At 40.4% G+C, this 22356-nt stretch overlaps 2 protein-coding genes and 1 pseudogene across 7 annotated transcripts in view; 2 read left to right on the forward strand and 1 right to left on the reverse strand.

The window, feature by feature from the left end:
- Window positions 1-6946, reverse strand: part of Fam219a (family with sequence similarity 219 member A) — a 57709-nt gene extending 50763 nt beyond the window's left edge. The window contains exon 1 of one of the 6 annotated variants that reach the window (XM_027931062.2): window positions 6499-6946. In XM_027931062.2, coding sequence (XP_027786863.1) covers window positions 6499-6558 — 60 coding nt within the window. In that variant the 5' untranslated portion in view covers window positions 6559-6946. The remainder of the gene's footprint in view (window positions 1-6498) is intronic. The other 5 variants (XM_071600715.1, XM_027931065.2, XM_027931061.2 and 2 more) reach the window with 5 other exon arrangements.
- Window positions 6947-7163: 217 nt separating this feature from the next.
- The window catches only part of Dnai1 (dynein axonemal intermediate chain 1), a 58912-nt gene continuing 43719 nt past the window's right edge, over window positions 7164-22356 (forward strand). The window contains exon 1 of the mRNA XM_071600398.1: window positions 7164-7355. Within this exon, the coding sequence (XP_071456499.1) occupies window positions 7329-7355 (27 nt within the window). The 5' untranslated portion in view covers window positions 7164-7328. The remainder of the gene's footprint in view (window positions 7356-22356) is intronic.
- LOC114089229 (small ribosomal subunit protein eS25 pseudogene) lies at window positions 19230-19676 on the forward strand (annotated as a pseudogene).

The following is a 22356-nucleotide window of genomic DNA, read 5'->3' on the forward strand; positions in this document are numbered from 1 at the left end:
AGTAAAGAAGTCTGTTTTCCACTTCTGTTCACCCTAGGCTACAGGCAAGGACAGCAGGCAGCTGAGGCCTGGGAATGACTCAGCCTGAATCCCAGCTACCATGGAAGCACCTGTCTAGTAGAGGCTAAGGTACCTTTGAGTGATCTCACCCTAGAAGATTGCTCCTTTGGCATACTTTGTCTGGAAGGAAGTAGCACCAGTTTTTTACCCTAAGCCCCGCTTTCAGGGTGGTCTCGGAAAAGGGAGATATAAATACTTTTCTATTCTCACAGATAATGCCATAACACACACACACACACACACACACACTCTCTCTCTCTCTCTCTCTCTCTCTCTCTCAAAGAAATGAATGAGAGGGCCTACAAGTAAAACCATAAATTTGACTAGAAAGATAGTAAGAGCCCAGCCAGAAACTGCAACACAAAACACTTAAAATACAAAGGATTTTATTTTTCCTTCATCTAAGTGCTGCTGAGAGGAAAAACAAAACAAAAATAACAAAAACCCATTCATGGCCTTGCTATCACCAATTCTCCTGTATTCAACAAAACAGGGGAAAAGTATTCATTGGTAGGTGAACACATTTCCCAGCAGCCCTTTTGAGGCTGTGAGTCAGTGCTACGTTCACGTTTACTCTGTCCATGTCTTTTCTTTTTTCTCCCAGTACTGGGAATTGAACCCAGGGCCTTGCACTGGCTAGGCAAGTGCTCTACCACTGAGCTCCTCAGCCCCTTTTAAATGTTTGAGGCATCATCTTGATAAATTGCTGAGGCTGTCCTTGAACTTGTGATCTCCTGTCTTAGCCTCTGGGTAGCTGAGATTACAGGCATGCGCCACCACTTCTGGCTCATCTTTGGTTTTCTACAACTCATAACCCGAACTCATAGCTCCATTGCTTCAGCAATAGAGCAAAGGAAAATAGCAGCCTTCTCTGTTACAAGCAATCTCTGAGGCTAAGAGATCCACAGGCCTCCAAATCTCCTAAGGTTCCTTCTTCCACCCAATGTTCACACCAGAAACCTGGGAGTCATCCTTAACTCACATTCCACCTCCAAACAGGTACCATATTCTGTTATTCTGCCTTATTAACATCTGCATATCTATCCCCCATCTCTCTGATTTTGCTTTAGGGTAGAATTTATTATCTCTTGCCTGGATTATTGTATACACCTCTATATTAACTTTCCAACTTCCAATCTCATTTTCTCCAACCCCTCATTCACCACTGGAGTGATGAACTCAAATTTGATCATGCTATTCCCTTAATTACATTCCAAATGTATCCTTTTTGTTTCTTCCTCCATGCCCCTTGCCTGGAATTCCTTCCCTTGCCTCATCTTGTTGTTCTGCTAAGCTTTTAGTCCTTTTCCAAGAGCCAGTTCAGCAAGGTCTCCTCTGTGAAGCCTTTTCTAACCACCTAAGGAGGACCCATCTCATTTGACTTTGGTCCTATTGGACTGGATTCTTACTTCTTTTTTAGTGCTTTCTACCCTGTAGTGCCTCAATGTGTTCTAGACCTTGGATACCCCTTGAGTAAGTTTCTGTGTCATTGTGCCCTGGATAATACCTAGCAGAAAGTAGGTTCTCACTTAGAGTTTGTTGGATGAAAGACAAATGGTAAGGGGCTGAGGGCCTAAGCAAGCCTCATTTTGCAATAGAGGAAGATAGGGAAGGGTGTCTTCTTTCCAGAAACCTGACAAATACTGCTGGGCCATGAGCCATATGGACCCACTAGGAGAATCCACTCTTAAATTGAAAAGTCAACTGACTATAAGGAATAACATAAAGGTGCCTAGACCATAGAATACCTGTAGGTCAATTTTCCATAGTGGCTACTGCTGTCTTTATAATGTGCTCCCTGGCACTTTCAGAAGCTTCTATGGGCCACTTACTGCACAATCATCCTGACCATCCCCATCCCTCAGTGTCAGAGGGAATACAGCCTGAAACTCCTTGCCAAGTTCCTGTAGTAACAAGGCAGAACCTCAGCATTCTTCACTTTCTAAGGGAGTTGTCACCTTTCTTGGGAACACCTTCCATTCCATCTCTACCCTTTTCTGACTTGTATAAAAACTTTCCTATCACCATTTGAGCCCATTCATCCTTCTGGCTCCACTGGAGAGATCTGACTTGTTTCTGTATCTTTAAATTATCTGGAACTAAGTAGAGACACAGCAAATAATCATGAACTAAACAAATGAGTTAAAGGATAATCTAGTTTCAGTAAGGCCAGACAAGCATTTCTCGCAAGAGTGCAGAGATCCAATCTGTTGCCATATGCCATTCTTTAAGTATCTTTGGCCTCTAAAAGCATCAGCAGGGTGTTGCCTGACACAATTAAGTACTTAAAGGCTCCATTTGTTTTTCTTGCAACAATTCTCTTCCTCCCAACTACAGCTGATGACAGACTTTGCGGCTATAGCATCAGACTCAGCAGACAAACAGGACCAGAGAGCCTATGCCTGCCACTCCTACAAACAATGGCCCAAACTCATCCTAATTGCTCAAGAGAAGGCAGTTAGGATTTTCCCTAGTTCAGTGGCAGTATATGGTTCAGAGCTTACATACTAAGCCATTCCAAAGTTTCTTGGAGAGAATCTATACTCTGACATACTCAGGATTGCCTGGGAGACAGACACAGCAGGAGTGGATCCCAGGGAATAAGGTCTTCAAGAGGAGCTCTCATTTCTTTCATAAGGAGATAGGAAGAGACCCTGGGGAGCTCAAGAATAAGCCAAGGCCTGGTTCAGCTGCTGAGATGCAGCCTGACCAATTAAATAATTGGTGTGATGGGGAAAGGAAGGAAGCCACTCCTTTCAGGCAAGATCCAGCCCCAGGCAGGAGGCTCTGGGCAGCTGTGCAACAACAGGGCAGGGATCTCTTCCTCTTCCTCCCACTAGCTGAGAGCTAATGCTTAAATTAGCACCTTGGAAACACCCAGATCTCCTGGTTGCTCCTTCTTGCTCAGTTCCTGCCACTCCCCCAGGCCTCCTTCTCAAGCTGAGTTTCTCTTTCAAGTAAAAGAAGAAAAGCGGGGAAAATGATGCCTTCTCCTACAGCTCACCTTTCCAAGTAAGGAATGGCTTCTAGATTCTTCCCACTACTCTGGGGTAGAGGAGGTTTTAATGATAAGAGCCCAAATAACTGGCCTTTTGGGTACTCAAGGTCCTGAAAGAGGCAATGATGTTGACACCAGATTGCCCTGTTTCCTTTGGGATTAAAGAAGCAGCACCCTCTTTTCCCTTAAGAGGGGCTCATTCAGAAAGTAGTGGGTTTTGTTGTTGTTTGTTTGTTTTTTTGGTTCTGGGGATTGAACTCAGTAACACTCAACCACTGAACCACATTCCCAGCCCTATTTTGTATTTTATTTAGAAACAGGGTCTCACTGAGTTGCTTAATGTCTCACCTTTGCTGAGGCTGGCTTTGAATTCATGATCGTCCTGTCTAAGCATCTTGAGCCACTGGAATTACAGGTGTGGGCCACCACTGTGCCCGGCTCAGAAAGTGAACAAGAGAAATAAACCTTCACCAAACTGTGAGCTCCAGGAGGAAAGGGCCATATCTGTGTCTGTGTTGCTAACCATTCCCTGATATCTAGTGTAGTGTTTGAAACAGGGCAGATGCTCAATAATTATTTAGTAAATCACTTGCTAAATCAATGAAACCAGGTTCTATGATATACTTTGGAAGAGAGAGTGGGGAGCTACTGTTTAAACTTCAAATGCATAATTTGTCTTCATTTTCACAAATGGAAAAGGAGACTTCCTAGAGGTCTCCATAAATAATGGTAATAAATAAAAGAGATCACAGCTAAATCCAAGCCTGGAACCCTAGTTTTATGGTCTACCTGAGTACCCCTAAAGAACCATTTTTGCTCTCTCTTCTGCATTTTACCTCTGTGATATCTTCTTGATTGCTAATGCTACAAATGAAGGCTCCTGTATTTTGTTGAGACCAGCAGAGTCTTGTATGGGGAAATGCATACAAGACTCTGCTGGTCTCAACAAAATACAGAAATAATCTGGGGACAGAAGTCAAGAAGCTGGGCAATGTTTATGACCTCCAAATGGGGGAGGGCTATATTGCTATTTCTATAAGACTCACTCAACCTCAATAAAATATTCTTTTATAGACAAGGGCTACTTTAGTCTTCAAGAAAAGGGTCTGCCAATAGCTACAATTATTCTAATAAGTACCTCCTTGCCACAAATACTTTTACTCCAGGATCACACAGCAGAATTAGCTTACTATTAAGAACTTCAGGGGGGCTGGGGATGTGGCTTAAGCGGTAGAGTGCTCGCCTGTCATGCGTGCGGCCCGGGTTCGATCCTCAGTACCACATACAAACAAAGATGTCCACCGAAAAAACTAAAAAATAAATATTAAAAAAAAATTCTCTCTCTCTCTTTTTTTTTTTTAAAAAAAAGAACTTCAGGCACTAGGCAGAGCGGCACACACCTATGATCCCAGAGACTCAGGAGGCTGAGGCAAGAGGATCACAAGTTTGAGGACAGCCTCAGCAACACAGTGAGACCCTGTCTTAAAAAAAAAAAAAAAAAAAAAAAGGACTGGGGATGTAACTGTGGTAAAGCACCCCTGGGTTTGATCCCTAGTACCTAAAAACAAACAAACAAACAGCAACAAATCTCAGTCAATAACAGAGGCACAAAGGACAACTGAGAGATTCTGGTGGCCTTATTCCTTCTTCTCCTTCCTTGTACAGTTACTATCTTCCTTCTCAGGAACCCCAAATGGAAGACAAGAACCAACTCATTGCTTCCTTCTCCTGATTTACTTGAACCTCCCGCTTTCATTCTCCCTCCCTTTTGTTTCTTGGTTAAAACCTTAGAGGTGGAAGGGTAATCTAGTCTGACAAGCAAGAATGGTTGGATAGAGGACCTATCAAGGAAAAATTTCCTAAACCAATCCAAAGTTCTTCAAGTTCATGATACAAACTCCCTCCTTTTCTGGCTCCAACATAATTCACTAGTGGCATCAGGCTACAAAAATGTCCTGCACCATCTCTTTACTTTCCTTAGTTTAAAATTGTACACTTCTATAAAGCGTCTCTGTTTTGGCATCTAGAACTGTCTACGTCATCACAAAAGGGGGAAAAAGTCACTTATTTTCATTCACATTCAGTCATTTGGTGGCCACTAATAATTCTCTCTACCATCCCCCAAAAAGGCATGGCACAAAGGTGGTCATGGGTCCCTGCCAAAGCCCACCTTGTCTATTGATAATGGGCAGGTTACTTGCCTAGGAAGCCATAAAATACATTCATCAGCCAGAGGGCTACCTGCTCAAGGGCAGAACCTGTTCCTAGCCACCAGAGGAGGAGTCTTAGGGAGGCCCAGAGCTTTAGGACTTGGAGAGCTCAGCTCAGCTCCAGCAGAGAGCAAAGAATAGGGCACCCACATCTTCAGGTTTCTGGCTTGCCCTGCCTCCTTCCATCTCATGATGGCTTGGGCTCCAACGGGAGAAAACCAACAAGGCCTAAGAGCTCTCTCCCTTCCCCTCTCTCTAGACCGGCTGACTAGGCCTCTGCGCTTGCTATTCGGTAGCCGGACAGAGGTCAGTCCGCTAGATTCCAGGGCAATGGCCATCAGGCATGGTCTCCTTTAGGCCTGGCCTTCATAAACCCGCGTCACCCGCCCCTTCAATCCCTTCGGCGCCGGCAGCGATGACATCATTCCTCCCTGACTCCGGGACCGCGAACCGGCGGCAGGATCTGCTCCCAGCAAAGACTCCAAGCACGTAGGCCTAAGATGACTGGGGCTCTTGCAAACCAGTGGGCACAAACCGCTTCAGCGCGGCCCCACCTTCTCTCCCATCGGTACCAGAGCGCTATCTTCAGTACCCTTGATCTCGATCTCGCCGCCGCACACTCTCCTTCCTGGTTCCGATCCCCCAGCCTGGCCTGCCTGCGCTCTTCTCAGGAAAAGAACTGATTTCCCAGGTCCTGCACCGACTCCCTGCCCCCACCGGTCCCAGACCGTGGCTCAGCGTTCCTAACCTCATCCAGCGGACGGGCGGGCAGGCCCCTCCTCTTCTAAAAGCCTAGTCCCAGTCTCTCTTAGCTTGACAGCTCCCTCCCCCTCTCTGAGCATCACAGGCCTCTAGGGCTAAGGGCCTATCCACCTTCAATCTCAGCCCCCTGGGCCTAGCGCCTGCGGTGCTCCATGACAGCTCCCTTGCTATCTTCCTCCATGGGCCTCCAATAGCGGTGTGCACCATTGTGCCCTGCTTGGTTCCATCCGACGGCGTTCCGCCTCCGCCGAGGTTGCCCTCCACCCGTACAGGTCCCTTCGCTCTCACACCCTGCGTGTTCTCCCGTTTTCTTGTCCTGTAAGTCTCCCTCCAGCGGCAATGCGTTTCCAGGGCCCTTTGCCCTATTTAATGACTCCCCTCAGAACAATCCCCACGGACTGATTCCCTCCCACCCCCTCAGGTGGCGCCTCCTCCCGGCCCTGGCCTGCTCGCTGCCCGCCCCCTCACCAGCGGTTGCATCTCCGAGTGCGCGGTGGGCACCTGGAACCGGTCGATCTCCTCCATCATGGTGCCGGCGGGCGAGCTGGCCAGGGACCGGGCGCGGCCAGGGATGCCGACGGGACCGCGCGGGGCGGCGGCCCCAGGAGCCCGGCGGGTAGTGCAGACTAGGCCGCCCCGGATGAGTCGGGCGGGCAGGCGGCCAGGTGGATAGAAGGGTGGACAGTGAGCGAGAGGTTCGTGGGCGGGCTGAGGCCGGCGTGGCTCGGTGGGCTTGTCTAGCGCTACCGCGGCTGTGGCCCCACAGAGCCGCAAGTCTGGCCTCTCCTCCTCCTCCGCCGCCGCCTCCTGTCAGCAGCTCAGCCACTGCGGTGACTCGGCAACTCCACTTCCGGGTCCGGGACACCGCCCGGATCCTACATTATTCATGAGGAGGCGGTGTCTGGGCGCCCTAGCCCTCCCACATGCGGGAGTTCCGAATGCGCCAGGCCTCCCTAAGTATTATTCCTGAGAGGGCGGAGCTTAGTGGAGCCGGAGGATCCCCGCTTGCCCGGCCCCGCCTTCTCTCCGTACCGGGAGGGGGCGCCAGCGGCGCCTGCGCCTTAGCTGCCGGTCGGTTGCTGGGTAACCGCGTCAGGGAGGAGCCTATTTTATCCTACAAGGACGCGGGTACCCACGACGATAGCTGTCCCCAAAGAAACCCTGCAACTAGTAATTGAAGTGGAAGAAAGTTAGGATTTCCTGTGTGTGGTCAAGGAGACGGACAAATTTTATGTTCTTAGGCGAGAAAGCGTTCAGTAGACTTTCCAGGGCTTGAGGTGCTTCTTACTTCTGCGGAGATGCCCCCGAAACAGCCTCGTAAATCGGTAATGCATATCATGACCTGCTCTCTCCTGATGGCCTCTGACCTTTGCCGTCAGTGACCTGATGCTACCTCTTCCACCGATCTTTAATCTTCTTTCATCTGTTGACCCTTAACCTTTTCTCGCTGGTGACTCCTGGCCTGTACTCTCAAAGACCTCTGACTTTGTCCTGTTCTCTCTCACTAATCCTGTTCTCCTTTCCTAACCACCCCCCTCAAAAGCTGTTTTTTACCTCTTTCTTACCTGTCTCCCTCACCATTCTGATCTCACCCCACTCATTGCACATAGTCATCTTGTCCAGTCTGCCCTACTTGGCACTCTTACCTCCACTTCCACCAATCCCTTCCTCATTGCCCCACACTTTTGTCCCAAAAGAATTATTTGGCCAACTCTGCTGAGTTCCCAGCACTGGGATAGGTGGGGACACAGAACTTGCTATGAGGGAGTCCACAGAGGGGATGAAAGAGACATGGAACAAGAGACTCAGAATATTATACACAGGAGTTTGGCTTAGATTTTCTGTGCTAAAAGACTTGTGAGGAGGGAGAGGTCAAACAGAGAGAAGGAGGAGGCCCTTTTCCCATCCCTGCTCCCACACCACCCTTTGCACATGTCTTTCTTCCCTATGAGTCTGGTCTGCTCCAGTAACTCATTCAACCCATGTAGACATTATGTCCTTGTTCCCACTTGGCCAGATGTCATCTCTTCTCACAGGAAAATTGAGTCACCTCTCCCCTTAGCCTGAGCAGAGGATTCTTTCTTTTTTTCCCAGCATTACCACAGAAGATAAGTAGTTCTGGCTTCTCCAAGAACCCTCTGAGGTATAAAGGACGCATTCACTCAGTCCTTAAGAAATTACTTTTCTAAATCCTTTAGGATTTACCACTCTGAGGCTAACATGCAGCTCCAGCTCTGTAAAGCAGAACTTCTATTAATTTATTCTAAATTTAATACTCTGAAGCCCAGGTATATTGAGGTTTGAAGAGTAAATCTGTGTGTGTCCATGCTATTTATGATTTTATATATTTTTATATGGCTGCTTGTATATAATGTTGACTCCTCTGCTGTTTTTTAAAATATATATATTTTTTAGTTTTAGATGGATACAATACCTTTATTTATTTATTTTTATGTGGTGCTGAGGATCGGACCCAGTGCCTCATATATGCAAGGCAAGTGCTCTGCCACTGGGCCCCAATCCCAGCCCGACTCCTCTGCTTTTACATGGCCTTCTGTGGCAGATGACCTATCTTTCTTAGATCTCTGTAGCCATGGAAGGTAACTATTGGGCTGTGCCCTAGTTTTATGTTGAGGTTGAGCTGTGCTTTGAAGCTCATGTACTGTGCTTGGGCCATATGATCCCTTATTTATAGGTAGTTTGTTTTTAACTTGACATTATTGAGTTCTGGTTACATACAATAAAATGAACCATGTTAGTTTGACATGTTTCAAGTTTTGACAAAGTTATAATATATGAATTACCAGTCAAGATGGAGAATATTTCCTCTATTCCTAGAAGTTCCGTGTACTTCATCCCAGTTAGTTCTCTTTAACCTCTTTATCCAGGTAACCATTGATTGGCTTTCTGTCACCATAGATTAATTTTTCCTTGCAACTTGCAGTTTGAACAAGCTTGGGGACAGGTTTCTCCAGCCCATTAGAGGAGACATTAGAGACTAGTTACATTGAGAGAGCAGAGAGAAGTGATAGCAGATAAAAAGAGAAACCTGATGGGGCTGGAGTTGTGGCTCAGTGGTAGAGTGCTTGCCTAGCATGCATAAGGCGCTAGGTTTGATCCTCAGTACCACATTAAAAAAAAAAATAATGTGTCCACCTAAAACTAAAAGAGAAAATACTTAAATAAATAAATATTTTTTTAAAAAAAGAGAAACCTGGATCAATGGGCCCTGCACATACCATTTAAGGAAAAGTTATTTAGTACAATATAAGTATTGATGAGTAGAGTGTAAGAAAAGGCTAGATTATGGTTCATTGTATTTATCACCATCATGATCCAGTGAAGCGTAATTTGGGTCAGTGCTGATTGTGGAACAAAGTGGAGATGTTTGAGATATTGTCCCTATCTCCTTGGAACTCAGTACCATGGAGGTGACAGAACATGACAGACAAAATATGGAAGGATGAGATCCCTGAAACTGAAAGGGAAGGTGGAGCAGCAGAAAGGCTTCAGGGAGGAGGCAAGTTGGACTTGGATGTCTGCAGTGAAATGGGAAAGTCAGGACTGGTTTGTTGGGGGACAGAGTGGATTTAAACTCTATTTGTTAATGTCACTCTACTGATCAGACCTTTTAGTGGCTCCCTGTTACTTTCAGGATAAAGTCCCAACAGTTGAACTAACTTGTATGGCCTATAAGGCCCTTTATGGTCTGGCCATTACTACTCATCCTACTTCAGACCTTACCATTACTCTGTAAAAATTCCACAACCCAGATACTGAACTGCCCTCACTGCCTTTAAAATAATATCTATACTCTCTTTTCCTTCTAGGCATTTAAAACTGCTGTTTCTACTGCCTGCCTTGTATAATCTTTTCTGTCACCCCATCTTGTCCCAAATCTTCCCTTCATCTCCTGTTCATCCTTCAGGTCTCGCTTGGCCCTCAAATTCTCCTCCAAGAGATTAATTCTTTTTTCTGGAGACAGGTTAGAGTGTCATGGCACCTATCTGTCATGGCAAATATCATGTATCTTCTTGTTCATTGTTGATTCCCCTGTACCTAGCACAATGCAAGGAATATATTAAATTCTGGGGAAATTAGTTTAACTTGAATTCTGAATGCATGAGCTGTTTTTTGGAAATTTTCATTGGGGTATTTTTGAAGGATAGGAGTGAGTGAGCCTGGGATGGGGAATAATAATAAGGGAGAAACTAGTAGGAAGTGATAACAAGGAAACACACTGTATAAGTATATTTTTTCAGGGTTTATATTTGTATTGCCTTTGTAGTAGATCTACGAATGATTCAAATTTGAATTTCATGTATCCCTGGCTTAAGAGCTGGGCATTGGAGACAAGAGGTTAAAAATATTCATGATGTAAATATTCATTTCATTTAATAATTTATAGAGTACCTACTCTGTGCCAGATACTGTTTTAGGTATGGGTGACATGGTAAGAAACAAAACAAATAAAATTCTCTGCTTGTGGGACATGGTGGTGCATACCCATAATCCCAGCTCTCAGGAGGATCATAAGTTTGAGGCCAGTTTGCACAATTTAGCAAGACTGTATCTCAAAATAAAAAATAGCAAAGAGCTGGGGATATAACTCAATGGTAGAGCGCTTGCTTAGCATGCATGAGGACCTAGGTTTAATTCCCAGGACTGAAAAAAAAAAAATCCTTGCTATCATGGAGCTTATCTTTTAATTGGAAGTAAATTGTTGGTAAATAAATAATACAATAGTATATCAAATGATGTTAAGTGCCAAGGAGAAAAATAAACCAGGGAAGTATAATAGGAAGTTCAGGGAATGAGAATAATTTAAATAGGGTTGTCAAAGAAGTCTTCACAGATATGATATTTGAGCATAGACCTGAAGGAAACGAAAGAAAGAGTTAGGTATGTGATATCGGGATGTGGGTGGGGTGCATTCCAGACAGATGGCATAGGAAGTGTAAAGTTCCTGAGGTGGAAGCCTATTACACATGCTCTGGATCATCAGGGAAGGGAGGGGGAACATGGCAGAAGATAAGGTCAGAGAGGTACATCCCTCTACTCCACAGAGTTAATCAAATAATCCATGGCATATTAAATTGGTCATGATGGAGCTCCATGAATCATAATTTGGAATTAAAATGCATGAATGTCAGTCACCATAAACCATGACCAGCTCAAAACATCACTGGTAATGCCCCAATAACAAAGTGTCCTTCCTGAAAATTGCGAGAATGCCAACTGGCTGCATGTGTACATGTGCAAGAGGAGCTTTGCAGCATTGCCAAACATTGCCTGGCAGCCTGACTTCTTAGTAGAAAACCAAATTAGAGTCTTCTGTGAACTCCAGTTAAAAGCTAATTTTAGTTTATGACTAACAAATTTTAGTACCCCTTTATAACTCAGTTGGTTACCATAAAAAAAAATCAAAGTCTGGAATTTTGTATTATTTGCCTATAAAAAAAAGAAAAACTTGCATTTTAGATCATTTTGTGGACTCCCTAGAAGCTCTTTTAGGACACAACTTTTAGAAATATCCATCTAGATGAAGAGTTACTAGGATGGGGTAAGGGGCAGGATTGGGTACAAGGCTAAAAGAGAATCTTGGATAATTCAGAAATTTTGAGTCTGGTAATGGGGCCTAGAATCCATAGAAGGAAGGATAGGAAATGAACAGAATCTAGGGGAAGTTAATGTGTTTCTTTATGTCCAAAGTAAGATCTCTATGATTCTTCACCTCATTGTCAACCTAACACATATCTTTCTCAAGTCCTAAGTAGGATCTTTCTCCCCTTTACCTCTTAAATATCTCTCAAATTAAATCACTGCTACCTCCCTGACCCAACCTATAATCCTCTCTCACTTAAAAACTATAAAAACCTTGGAAATGGTCTTTTCCTCAGCCACTCATGACTTTTCCAATCTGTCCTCTACACTGCATCAAGAATGATCTTTTCAGGGCTGAGGTTGTAACTCAGCAGTAGAGTGCACCACATAAAAATAAATAAATAAATAAATAAAGAGATTGTGTCCATCTATAAAAAATATTTTTAATAAAGAATGATCTTGGGGCTGGGGTTGTGGCTCAGCGTTAGAGCGCTTGCCTAACACATGTGAGGCCCTAGGTTCGATCCTCATAAAAATAAATAAAAAATAAAGGTACAATACCTTTGTGTCCAACTACAACTAAAAAAAATAAATAAATATTTAAAAAAGAATGATCTTTTCAAATTGCCAGTCGGATTATGCTATCCCCCATTCAGAATCCTTCCATGACTTCTAATATCTCTTAGGATAGGATCCAGATATTTCAAAAACCCTGCAGGGACCTTCATGGGCTGAAGCCTGCATGATCTATTCTGTGCATATTTTTAGTACTTGGTACATGCCAGGTACTTGAATAATAATGGCAGAAGGCTCTGTGCTTATCTCTGAACTTTAATTTGTACTATCCTTCCCCCATTATTACTGTACTTCATTTCTACGCGCTGTTTCCTTTTTCTAGAACATCTTCATACCCTCCCTCACAAATGTACTCACTCATAAATTTTAGTCCTGACATCAGTCACCACAACTGGTTCCCATGTCATCTGCCTTGTTATTGAAGGCAGGGTTGAGGTTCCTCTGTTACATAATCTCACTGCTTTATGTTCCTTTTTTTTCATATCATGCATTATGGTTTGTAATTATTTAGTTATTTGTGTAATTATTTGATTATTGTATATCTCTTTCATTACCTTATGAGCTCCATGAGAGCAAGGCTTGTGAATGTTTTTGCTTACATTTGTATTCTCAGCTCCTAACAGAGCAGCTATCACATAAGAAATTCTCAGCGAATGATTGGTTGTTGAACAATGATGAAAGGTGGTGGAGGAAGTAGCATAGGGCTTTGCTGTGGAAGCATGGATGGGGTATCCTAACACTGATTCGTGGAAAATCAGGGAAGACTACTTCTGAGAAGAATAAAAACATTTAAGGTTTGGACAATGGAAAAAGAGTCCAAAATGGAGAATAAGAAGATGCAAGAGGGAAAATAAGAAGACAACAGGAAGAATTCTGTCCCAGAAGCCAAAGGAAGACTGAGTGGTCAGTTGTTTCACATGCTACTAAGGTGTCAATGATGATAAGCACTAGGACATGGCCACTAGATATAATAATAATTAGGAGTCATCAGGAACTTTGGAAGAAACAACTTCAGTGGTAAAGCTAGACTGAATTGAACTAAGATGGCAGTGCAGACCATATGGGTTTTTTTTTTTTTTTTAAAGATGAAAGCAAGACTTGAATTTATTAAATGCTGTGGGAGAAGGGTCTGGGTAGAGAAAGAAGTTGAAGATAAAGGAGAAAGATTAAAAACTGACTAGAACCAATTCTCTGAGGAGGTGGATAGGAGGAACACTTTGAAACAGAAGAAGAAAAAGAATGGATGCACATGATGATAATTTTGAGGTTTAGCTGCAGGAAGTTGAGAGAATTTTCTCTTCCCCTAGTAGTATTATGGAATTCCTTCTGGAAGTGATAACTAGAAAACAAATTTTGCCAATGGCTGTTCCATTTTGTTATGATTACAGTCATGCTATTTTCAGAGTTATGGTCTGAGGTTTGTCATGCACAATTATCAGATTACAAAACAGCTGTGAGCATTTGAGACCAGAACTTGGTCTACTCCCCCATGCACAGTGGAGCCTAGCACATTGTTAGTACTTGGTGCATGCCAGGTACTCGAATAATAATGGCAGAAGGCTCTTGTGCTTTGCAGCCTGCAGGCTGATGCTAAAGAGTAATGTTGCTTCTCTGGCTCCAGCTGTGAGCAAGCCACATGAAATTGTTTTCTGCCAGTTAGGAATTTGTATGGCATGTTCAATCTTCCCAGTTACTGAGTACTAACAGACTTGTATGGAAGAAGCAAACAAAGGACACAGCTGTTGATCAAACTTTATTTTCACTGCTTTGAGTGTCACAACACTTTGGAGTCACTGGATTCTAGTTTATATGATGAGTTTATGTCCTCCATTGATCTTACCTCCTAGATTTGAGAATCTGGGGAGAGGGGACCAGCTCAGCCTTGCTTCTTCTTTAACTGTCATTCTAAGACCTGCTTAATAAATACTGGATGAATGATTAATGACTAGTGAATTAGCTGATGAGTGACTAAATGTATGATGGAAAGGTATGTACTGCAATACTCTGAACACTAATTTTTCTTTCTGGGTCTTCAGAAGAAGCAGTTCTTGCCTTTTTCATCCTAGTAAAAGCAGATTAATCCTGTTTATTTATTATGTAGGGAACCCACCCTGTTGTTAAGATTATTTCCTACTTTTAGTATTTCTACCTCACATCCATTTTCTTGTTTACTTATTTCAATGTGTCAGGTATTCAGCCTCAAATTTTGTTTGGGAATAAATTGGAGGATAGATGAATAAAATAATCCATTGATCTTGGGTTAGATACCTGTTCTATGCTTCTGTGCCTTTGTTAATGATTTTGTTCCCTCTATCCAGAATGCCTAAGTCTTTTTTACTCTTCACGTTCTTTCTGGTCCTGACAAATTCTAAAGCTCAGATATTTAACTTATGATAGGCTTACATCCAGATAAATCCATCATAAATTGAAAATATTATAAGTAAAAAATTCATTTAATGCACCTAATCTACCAAGCATCATAGCTTAGTACCAGTATACTGTAGAGTAACAGTTGTTTACCCTTGGGAAAGCAAGACTGACTGGGAGCTGTGGCTGGCTGCTGCTTCCCAGTATTTCAAGAGCATTTCAATACTGCATACCCAATATTTCAATACTACATATTGATAGTCCAGGAAAAGATTAAAATTCAAAGTATGATTTTGACTGAATGCATATCACATCCACACTACTATAAAGTTGGAAAATATGTAAGTTGAAACATCAAAAGTCAGGGATCAGCTATATTTCAGATACGCTCTTTAAATTGTAAAGAACAGGGGCTAACTCAAATTACCTCAAATAAAGGATTGTTGGAGAAGTGGGGAGATGTTTATATGGGGGTTTGTATATGGGTGTTGTGAATATGTAGATAGTATAGAACTTGGGGGACAGATGTAGGGACCAATGACATCTATCTCATAGCTGCTTTATTTCTTTTAGCAACTGTTCCATTTCTTATTCTCATTTCCCAACCAGCCCGCTTTCCCATGGTCTCTGTTCCCTCATAACTTAGTGGTTTTCAGCTCATCATAGACTTTCGGACCTCACAAGCATTTCTATCAGTATCTCTGTCATATTGCCAGTTCTGTCTGTAATCCTGGTTCAGACATTTAGGAAGGGGATCTGACTGACCTGAGCTCATCTGTTCATGCTAGGGTGTGGCAACAAAGGATAAGATTCTAAGGCTCTCAAGCAGTCAAAAGCTGTGAGCAGGGCATTTTTCCTTAGAAAGAGGTACCCTCTTTCCTTGACTTCTCCAGTACAAAATATAATCTGCTTTATTCTAAAGTAACTTCTGTGTTGTTTCTGGTAAATCTCTTTCTCATGAATTGTGCAAGGAGGAACCTCAGATTTCTTCTGGTCCAATGCCTTCATTCAGGATTGATATTTACATTATAAAAAGTTCTGTCCTTCACAAAAGCTTTTACAGTAGGTTTTTTAAAAATAGCATGTTTCTACAATGAATTTTAAAATGTAACATATTTTATATGTAACTATTACAGATATCAATATACGGGACTTATATTCTGGCCATGATGAAGCAAGTAATAATGGATTTGCTCTCCCACTGTAAACAACTACACATGTGGACACAATATAAGAGACAAATGGTTTTAGGCATTGGATGATAGACATAGGACAGTTATTCCTGAGGTGAAGAAAACACTAGTCACACATTTATCCTTGCTCTCTGCCTAGGGGCAATTTCTTGATCATGGCTCAGGGATACAGAGCCAAAGGAGAGCATGATAATATCATTGGGATAACCCAGATATGAGAGGAACAGGCAAAAACTTTAAAGCAATTATCAAAATATATCTATAGCTGGGATTGATGACATATGCCTGTAATCCTAGCTACTTGGGAAGCTGAGGCAAGAGGAACACAAGTTTGAGGACAGCCTTAGCAACTTTGCAAAGTCTTAAGCAATTTAGTGACACTCTGTCTTTAAAAAAAAAAAAAAAAAAAAGGCTGGGGATGTAGCTCAGTGGTAAAGTGCCTTTGGGTTCAATCCCCATTACTCCCCCTCCAATAAATTAAATAAATAAATAAAAACATTTATAGATTCAAAGAAAATATTGTCTTAATGGGTAGATAAAAATATAGAAATGAGGAGCTGGGGTTATGGCTCAGTGGTAGAGCACTCGCCTAGCACATGCAAGGCCCTGGGTTCGATCCTCAGCACCACACTAAAATAAAGGTATTGTGCCCAACTACAACTGAAAAATGCTTTTTAAGAAGTATTTAAAAAAAAAGAAATGATAGAAGAATACATTATTAGAAATGAAGAATTTATTGGATGGGCCTAACAGCTGAATATGAAAATGGGTCCATGGAATTATTGAATTTGAAGACCAGAGAGAAACAGTTTGTTTTGTTTATGATACTGAATATTGAATACAGGAACACCGTACCACTAAGCCACATCCCCAGTCCTTTTTATTTTTTATTTCAAGACAGTATCTCCCTAAATTACCCAGGCTGGCCTCCAACTTGAGATCTTCTTTTCTCAGTCTCCTGAGTCTCTGGGATTACAGATGTGTACCACTGTGCTTAGCAAGAAACAAGATATTTTAAAAAGGAAAGTTAGTGACCTGTGGGAAAATATTATATATGTACTCAGAAGAGGTATGTAGTTGGAATACCAGAAGGAAAAAGAGAAGAGAAGGAGGAAAAAATATTTGAAGAAACAGTGATCAAAAAAATTTCAAATTTTGAGGAAAATGTATAGGATTTTCAGAAGCTCCGTGAGCAACAAGCAGGATAATTATGAATAAAACCATGTCTAGGTTTCTTACAAACTACTACAAAACAAGATAAAACTAAAAGTTTGGAAGTAGCCAGAGAAAAATGACACATTCCATACAGGAACCAATGATACAAATTATGGCTGACTTATCATAAACAATGGACACCAGAAGACGATGAAATTATATATTTAAAGCACCAAAAGAAGTTGTTGTCAACCCAGAATACTATGGGACAACAGAATAATGAAATAAATACATTTTCAGATATACCAAAGCGAGGAGAATTTGTCATCACCATAAATTTTGGGTAAAGAAAAAGACTAGCTTTTCTCTTCTATTTTCTTAAAAAGATATATGACTGTTCAATGCAAAAACAATATCATTGCTAGATGTATGTAGAAATAAATATGTAACAACAATAGGGCAAAGGATGAAATAGTGGTGGTAAATAGAATTATGATGTAAATTTATTATATTGCAAAGGGTAAAGTGGTATAATATTTGTTCTTGGTAAACAGTAGTAAATTTAGGATACACAAAAACAACAACAACAAAAAAAAAACAGCTAAAAAGCCAATACAGAAAATAAAATGGTATACTAAAAAATTTCAGTTAATACAAAATTATGCAGAAGATGAACAGGATCAGATGGTGGGGGTGGGGGGGAGAACAACAAGGTAACTATGACCATACCTATACTTTCACCCAAGAGACTGTGCTTGGGCCATGTGATCCCTTTATCAGCTTAAGAATAAAATAGGAAAAAAATAGAAAAAAAAGAATAAAATAGTAAAATCCAACCACATGTTGTCTACAAAAGATATAGTTTAAATGTAAAGACATAGAAAGAAATATGAACTAATAGAAAAAATACACCATGCAAAGGGCAAGTGTTAAGTGATTATCATTATCAGACCAAGTAGTATTCCCATAAATAAACAGGAACATTTTATAATGATAAAAGGTCAACTCAAGAGAAAAAGAAAAATCACAAAGTATATACACTTATGAATAGAATGTCAAGATATATAGGTTAAATTGGGCACCTGTAATCCCGGTGGCTCGGGAGACTGAGGCAGGAGGATCAAGAGTTCAAAACCAGCCTCATTAAAAGTGAGGAGCTAAGCAACTCAGTGAGACCCTGTCTCTAAATAAAATATAAAATAGAGCTGGGGATGTGGCTCAGTGGTCTAATGCAACTGAGTTCAATCCTTAGTACACACCCGCCCAAAAGATATATAGGTTAAAAACTGCCAGGAGAAATAGAAATATCCATAATGATAGATATTTTAACACACCTCTCTCAGTAATTGAGAGATATAGAAAATCTGAACAATACTATCAACCAATTGACCTAATTAACATTTATGGACCATTACACTTAAGAATTGAATAATGAGAGGCTGGGGCTGTAGCTCAGTGGTAGAGTGCCTGCCTCGTATATGTGAAGCACTGGGTTCGATCCTCAGCACCACATAAAAATAAATAATAGAGATATTGTGTCCATCTACAACTAAAAAATTTTTTAAATGAATTGAATAATGAAAATTATACCCAAGAACTGCAGAACATTCACAAAAATCAACCATATCTTGGGTTATAAAATAAGTATCAATGTATTTCAAAAGATTCAGCTCTTCAGATTTAATTCAATCCATATTCAACATCCACCCTTAAAAAAAACCAAATTTCAACATACTAGAAATAGCTTGAACAAAATTGAATTAAACAATCTCTTAAAAATCTCTAAGTATTTAGAAATTGAAGAACATACTTCTAAATTACCTATGGATCAAATCACAAGAGAAATTAGAGAATATTTTAATTGAATGGTAATGAAAATCTATTAAAAAAATTGTGGGAATGCTGCTAAAGTGGTGCTTAATAGAGATGCTATCTTAGAAAAGAAGAAAAGTTTAAGATTAATGTTTTAAGTTTCCACCTTAGCATAGAAAAGATAAGAAAATTAAACCTAAAGTGTAGAAGCAAGATTTATTCATTGATTCCACTTATTTCATTAATTCATTCAATTTATTTTATTGTTTTTGAGAAAAATAATGGAGAAAATTAACAAAGCCAGAGGCTATTTCTTGGAAAAGAATAATGAAATTGATAAAACTTAGCAAGGCTAGGTTACATAAAAAAGAAAATGTAAGAGCCCATATCAGGAATGAACAATGACATATCACTACAGATCCTACAGGCATTTAAAAAGATAATAGAGCTTTTTGTCCGACATCTTGACGAGGCTCCAGTGGCTGTTGCTGCTCTCCAAGCTTAGCGATGCCGCCCAAGGATGACAAGAAGAAGAAAGATGCCGGAAAGTCGGCTAAGAAAGACAAGGACCCAGTGAACAAATCTGGGGGCAAAGCCAAAAAGAAGAAGTGGTCCAAAGGCAAAGTTCGGGACAAGCTCAACAATCTAGTCTTGTTTGACAAAGCTACTTATGACAAACTCTGTAAGGAAGTTCCCAACTATAAGCTTATTACCCCAGCTGTGGTCTCTGAGAGACTGAAGATTCGAGGTTCCCTGGCCAGGGTAGCCCTTCAGGAGCTCCTCAGTAAAGGACTTATCAAACTGGTTTCAAAGCATAGAGCTCAAGTAATTTATACCAGAAATACCAAGGGTGGAGATGCCCCAGCTGCTGGTGAAGATGCATGAACAGGTCCAATCAACTGTACATTTGAAAAAATAAAACTTTATTAAAACAAAACAAAAAAACAACAACAACAACAAAAAAAGATAATAGAGGGCAACAATCTTAAGTCATTAAATTCCTCCTCTTATGTAGAATGGATGATTTTCTTGAAAAACAATTTATCTTAACCAATAGAAGAAATGGAAAATACCTCATACATATTAAAGAAATTGAATTCATCATTTAAAACTTTCCCACAAAAAAAATCAAGTGGACGAGTGCCCCTGAATTCAATCTTCAGTATCCTCACAAGATATATAGGTTAAAAACTGCCAAGAGAAATAGAAATATCCATAATGATAGAGATTTTAACACACCTCTCTCAGTAATTGAGAGATATAGAAAATCTGAACAATACTATCAACCAATTGACCTAATTAACATTTATGGACCATTACACTTAAGAATTGAGTAATGAGAGGCTGGGGCTGTAGCTCAGTGGTAGAGTGCCTGCCTCGCATGTGTGAGGCACTGGGTTTGATCCTCAGCACCACATAAAAATAAATAAATAAATAAAGATATTGTGTCCTACAACTAAAAAAAAATATGTGAGGCACTGGGTTTTATTTTCTGTATTGGCTTTTTAGCTGTGCTTTTTTTTTAATTGGTTATTCAAAACATTATAAAACTCTTGACATATCATATTTCATATATTCGGTTCAAGTGGGTTATGAACTCCCATTTTTACCCCAAATACAGATTGCAGAATCACATCGATTACACATCCACATTTAGCTGTGCTTTTCAAATTTTGTATATGTGTATCTATGCACATATGTCTATGGTTGTTCTAAGATTTACAATATGTATCCTAAATTTACTATTGTCTACCAAGAACAACCTGGACAACACTTTTCAGTTTTTCCTTGTATTTTCTCAGAAAGGAACTCAATTGCCTTGCATGGCAGACTATGGTATAATAATAAAATGATGATAACCATAAAATCTACATTGCCACTGGTACTTGAGGGCTTACTGTGTACTGTGCTCTGTATGCATTGTTTCTACTTTATTCTCACAGAAATTCTATGAAAAGGGCACTAATATTTTTCTCCATTTTATGGATAAGAAGATGAGGATTAGAGAATACATTGCTCAAGGCCTCATATGTAGTTTGTGGCAGAGCCAGGAATCCAGCTGTGTCTTACTCTTGAGCCCTGTCTTTCAAATCCTTACACTGCCTTGCCTCCTGCAGCCTTATCTGGGAATGGTCCAAAGGAGTTGGCTTCCATCCTCCTGAAATTCCAGGATGGCACGGGGCTGGGCTTGTATTCCCTTTTCCTGCTTCCTGAACACTGTGCTAATGTTTTATTAGTAGGAAAGACGAACATCTTTTATCGTACTTAGTTAATTTTTAAATTCTCAGTTAAGTTAAATTATCGAAGTAATGCATGGTCACATTAAAAATATTAAAACCAAGACAATGAGTATAAGGTGAACAATCTTAGTCCTGTTCCCCCACAATTCCCCACTCATACTGCCTGTACAAGACCATCCTTGACAGGTTCTATATTCTTTTCCAGAAATTTTATATGTATATGCAAATATACATACACATGTGTTCTTAAAGTAAGTAGATGGCAGATGGGTCTCTATTCCTGTAACTTGCTGCTTTTTTTTTTTTTTTTTTCTTTCACAGTGCTGGGGATTAGACCCAGGGCCTCACTCATGCTAGGCAAGCACTCTACCACTGAACTACCCCATCAACCCTGTAACTTGCTTTTTTATTTAAAATGTGCTTTGGAGAGTTTTCCATAATGATAGATGAAGGTTTTACCTCATTCTTTTATTTTTTAAAATAATATACTGTTTTTAAATTATTTTTAATTGACAAAGTTATATATTTATTATATACAACATATTTTTAAATATGTACACATTGTGGAATTGCTAATTGAGCTGATTAACATGCATTACCTCACAGTTTCTCTTTTTTGTTGTTGTGAGAACACTTAAAACTTATTTTTCTGGCAATTTTCAAGATTATAATACATTGTTATTAACTGTAGTCAACCTATTGTACAATAATTATTCTTTTTAAAACATTAATATCCCCTTAAGTTGCTATGATTTTGTTTTATTTATCTAATTTGGCCCCTATTGATTAATATTTAATTTTTTCCATCTTAAACATATTACAAATGATGTTGCACATAAATTTTGTTTTCAAAGTATCCAATCTTGCAGCAAGCAAGATACATAAGATATAAATATAAAATTTCTATAGGAAAATTTCAAGAAAATAGTGTTGCTGAATTGAGGGATATATGCATTTCAAATTTTGTTACATATTGCCAAATTATCCTACAAAAAGTTTGCATCAATTTATAGTTTCATACAATTTATAGTGTGTGAGGAGGCCTTTTATCTTGTAATATGACTATTTCAAAACTTTGAGACCTCTTTCAACTATGGAAAGAGGTGCTTTCTGTGTGCTTTAAACATTGCACTAGGCTTTGGAACTTGAAATGCATACAGTGTAGCTAGAGGAAGATTTGTTGGTGAATTACCATTCCTTTGGGACCAAGAGCTTCTACTCTTAGAAACTGAAACTGCAAGCTAGTAAGGTATTTAGTTTCAATTTAGCTTAATGGAAACTGTTAGTGAGTTTTAAAATAAAGACCAAGACAACTGAAATGGCAGATAAAGTCTCCTGGGCCCCAAGAAGGAGGATACAGTGTCTGTGGGTTTACATGC

The sequence above is a fragment of the Marmota flaviventris genome, chromosome 13, assembly GCF_047511675.1.
Source record: "Marmota flaviventris isolate mMarFla1 chromosome 13, mMarFla1.hap1, whole genome shotgun sequence".
In the NCBI taxonomy this organism is placed as follows: Eukaryota; Metazoa; Chordata; class Mammalia; order Rodentia; family Sciuridae; genus Marmota; species Marmota flaviventris.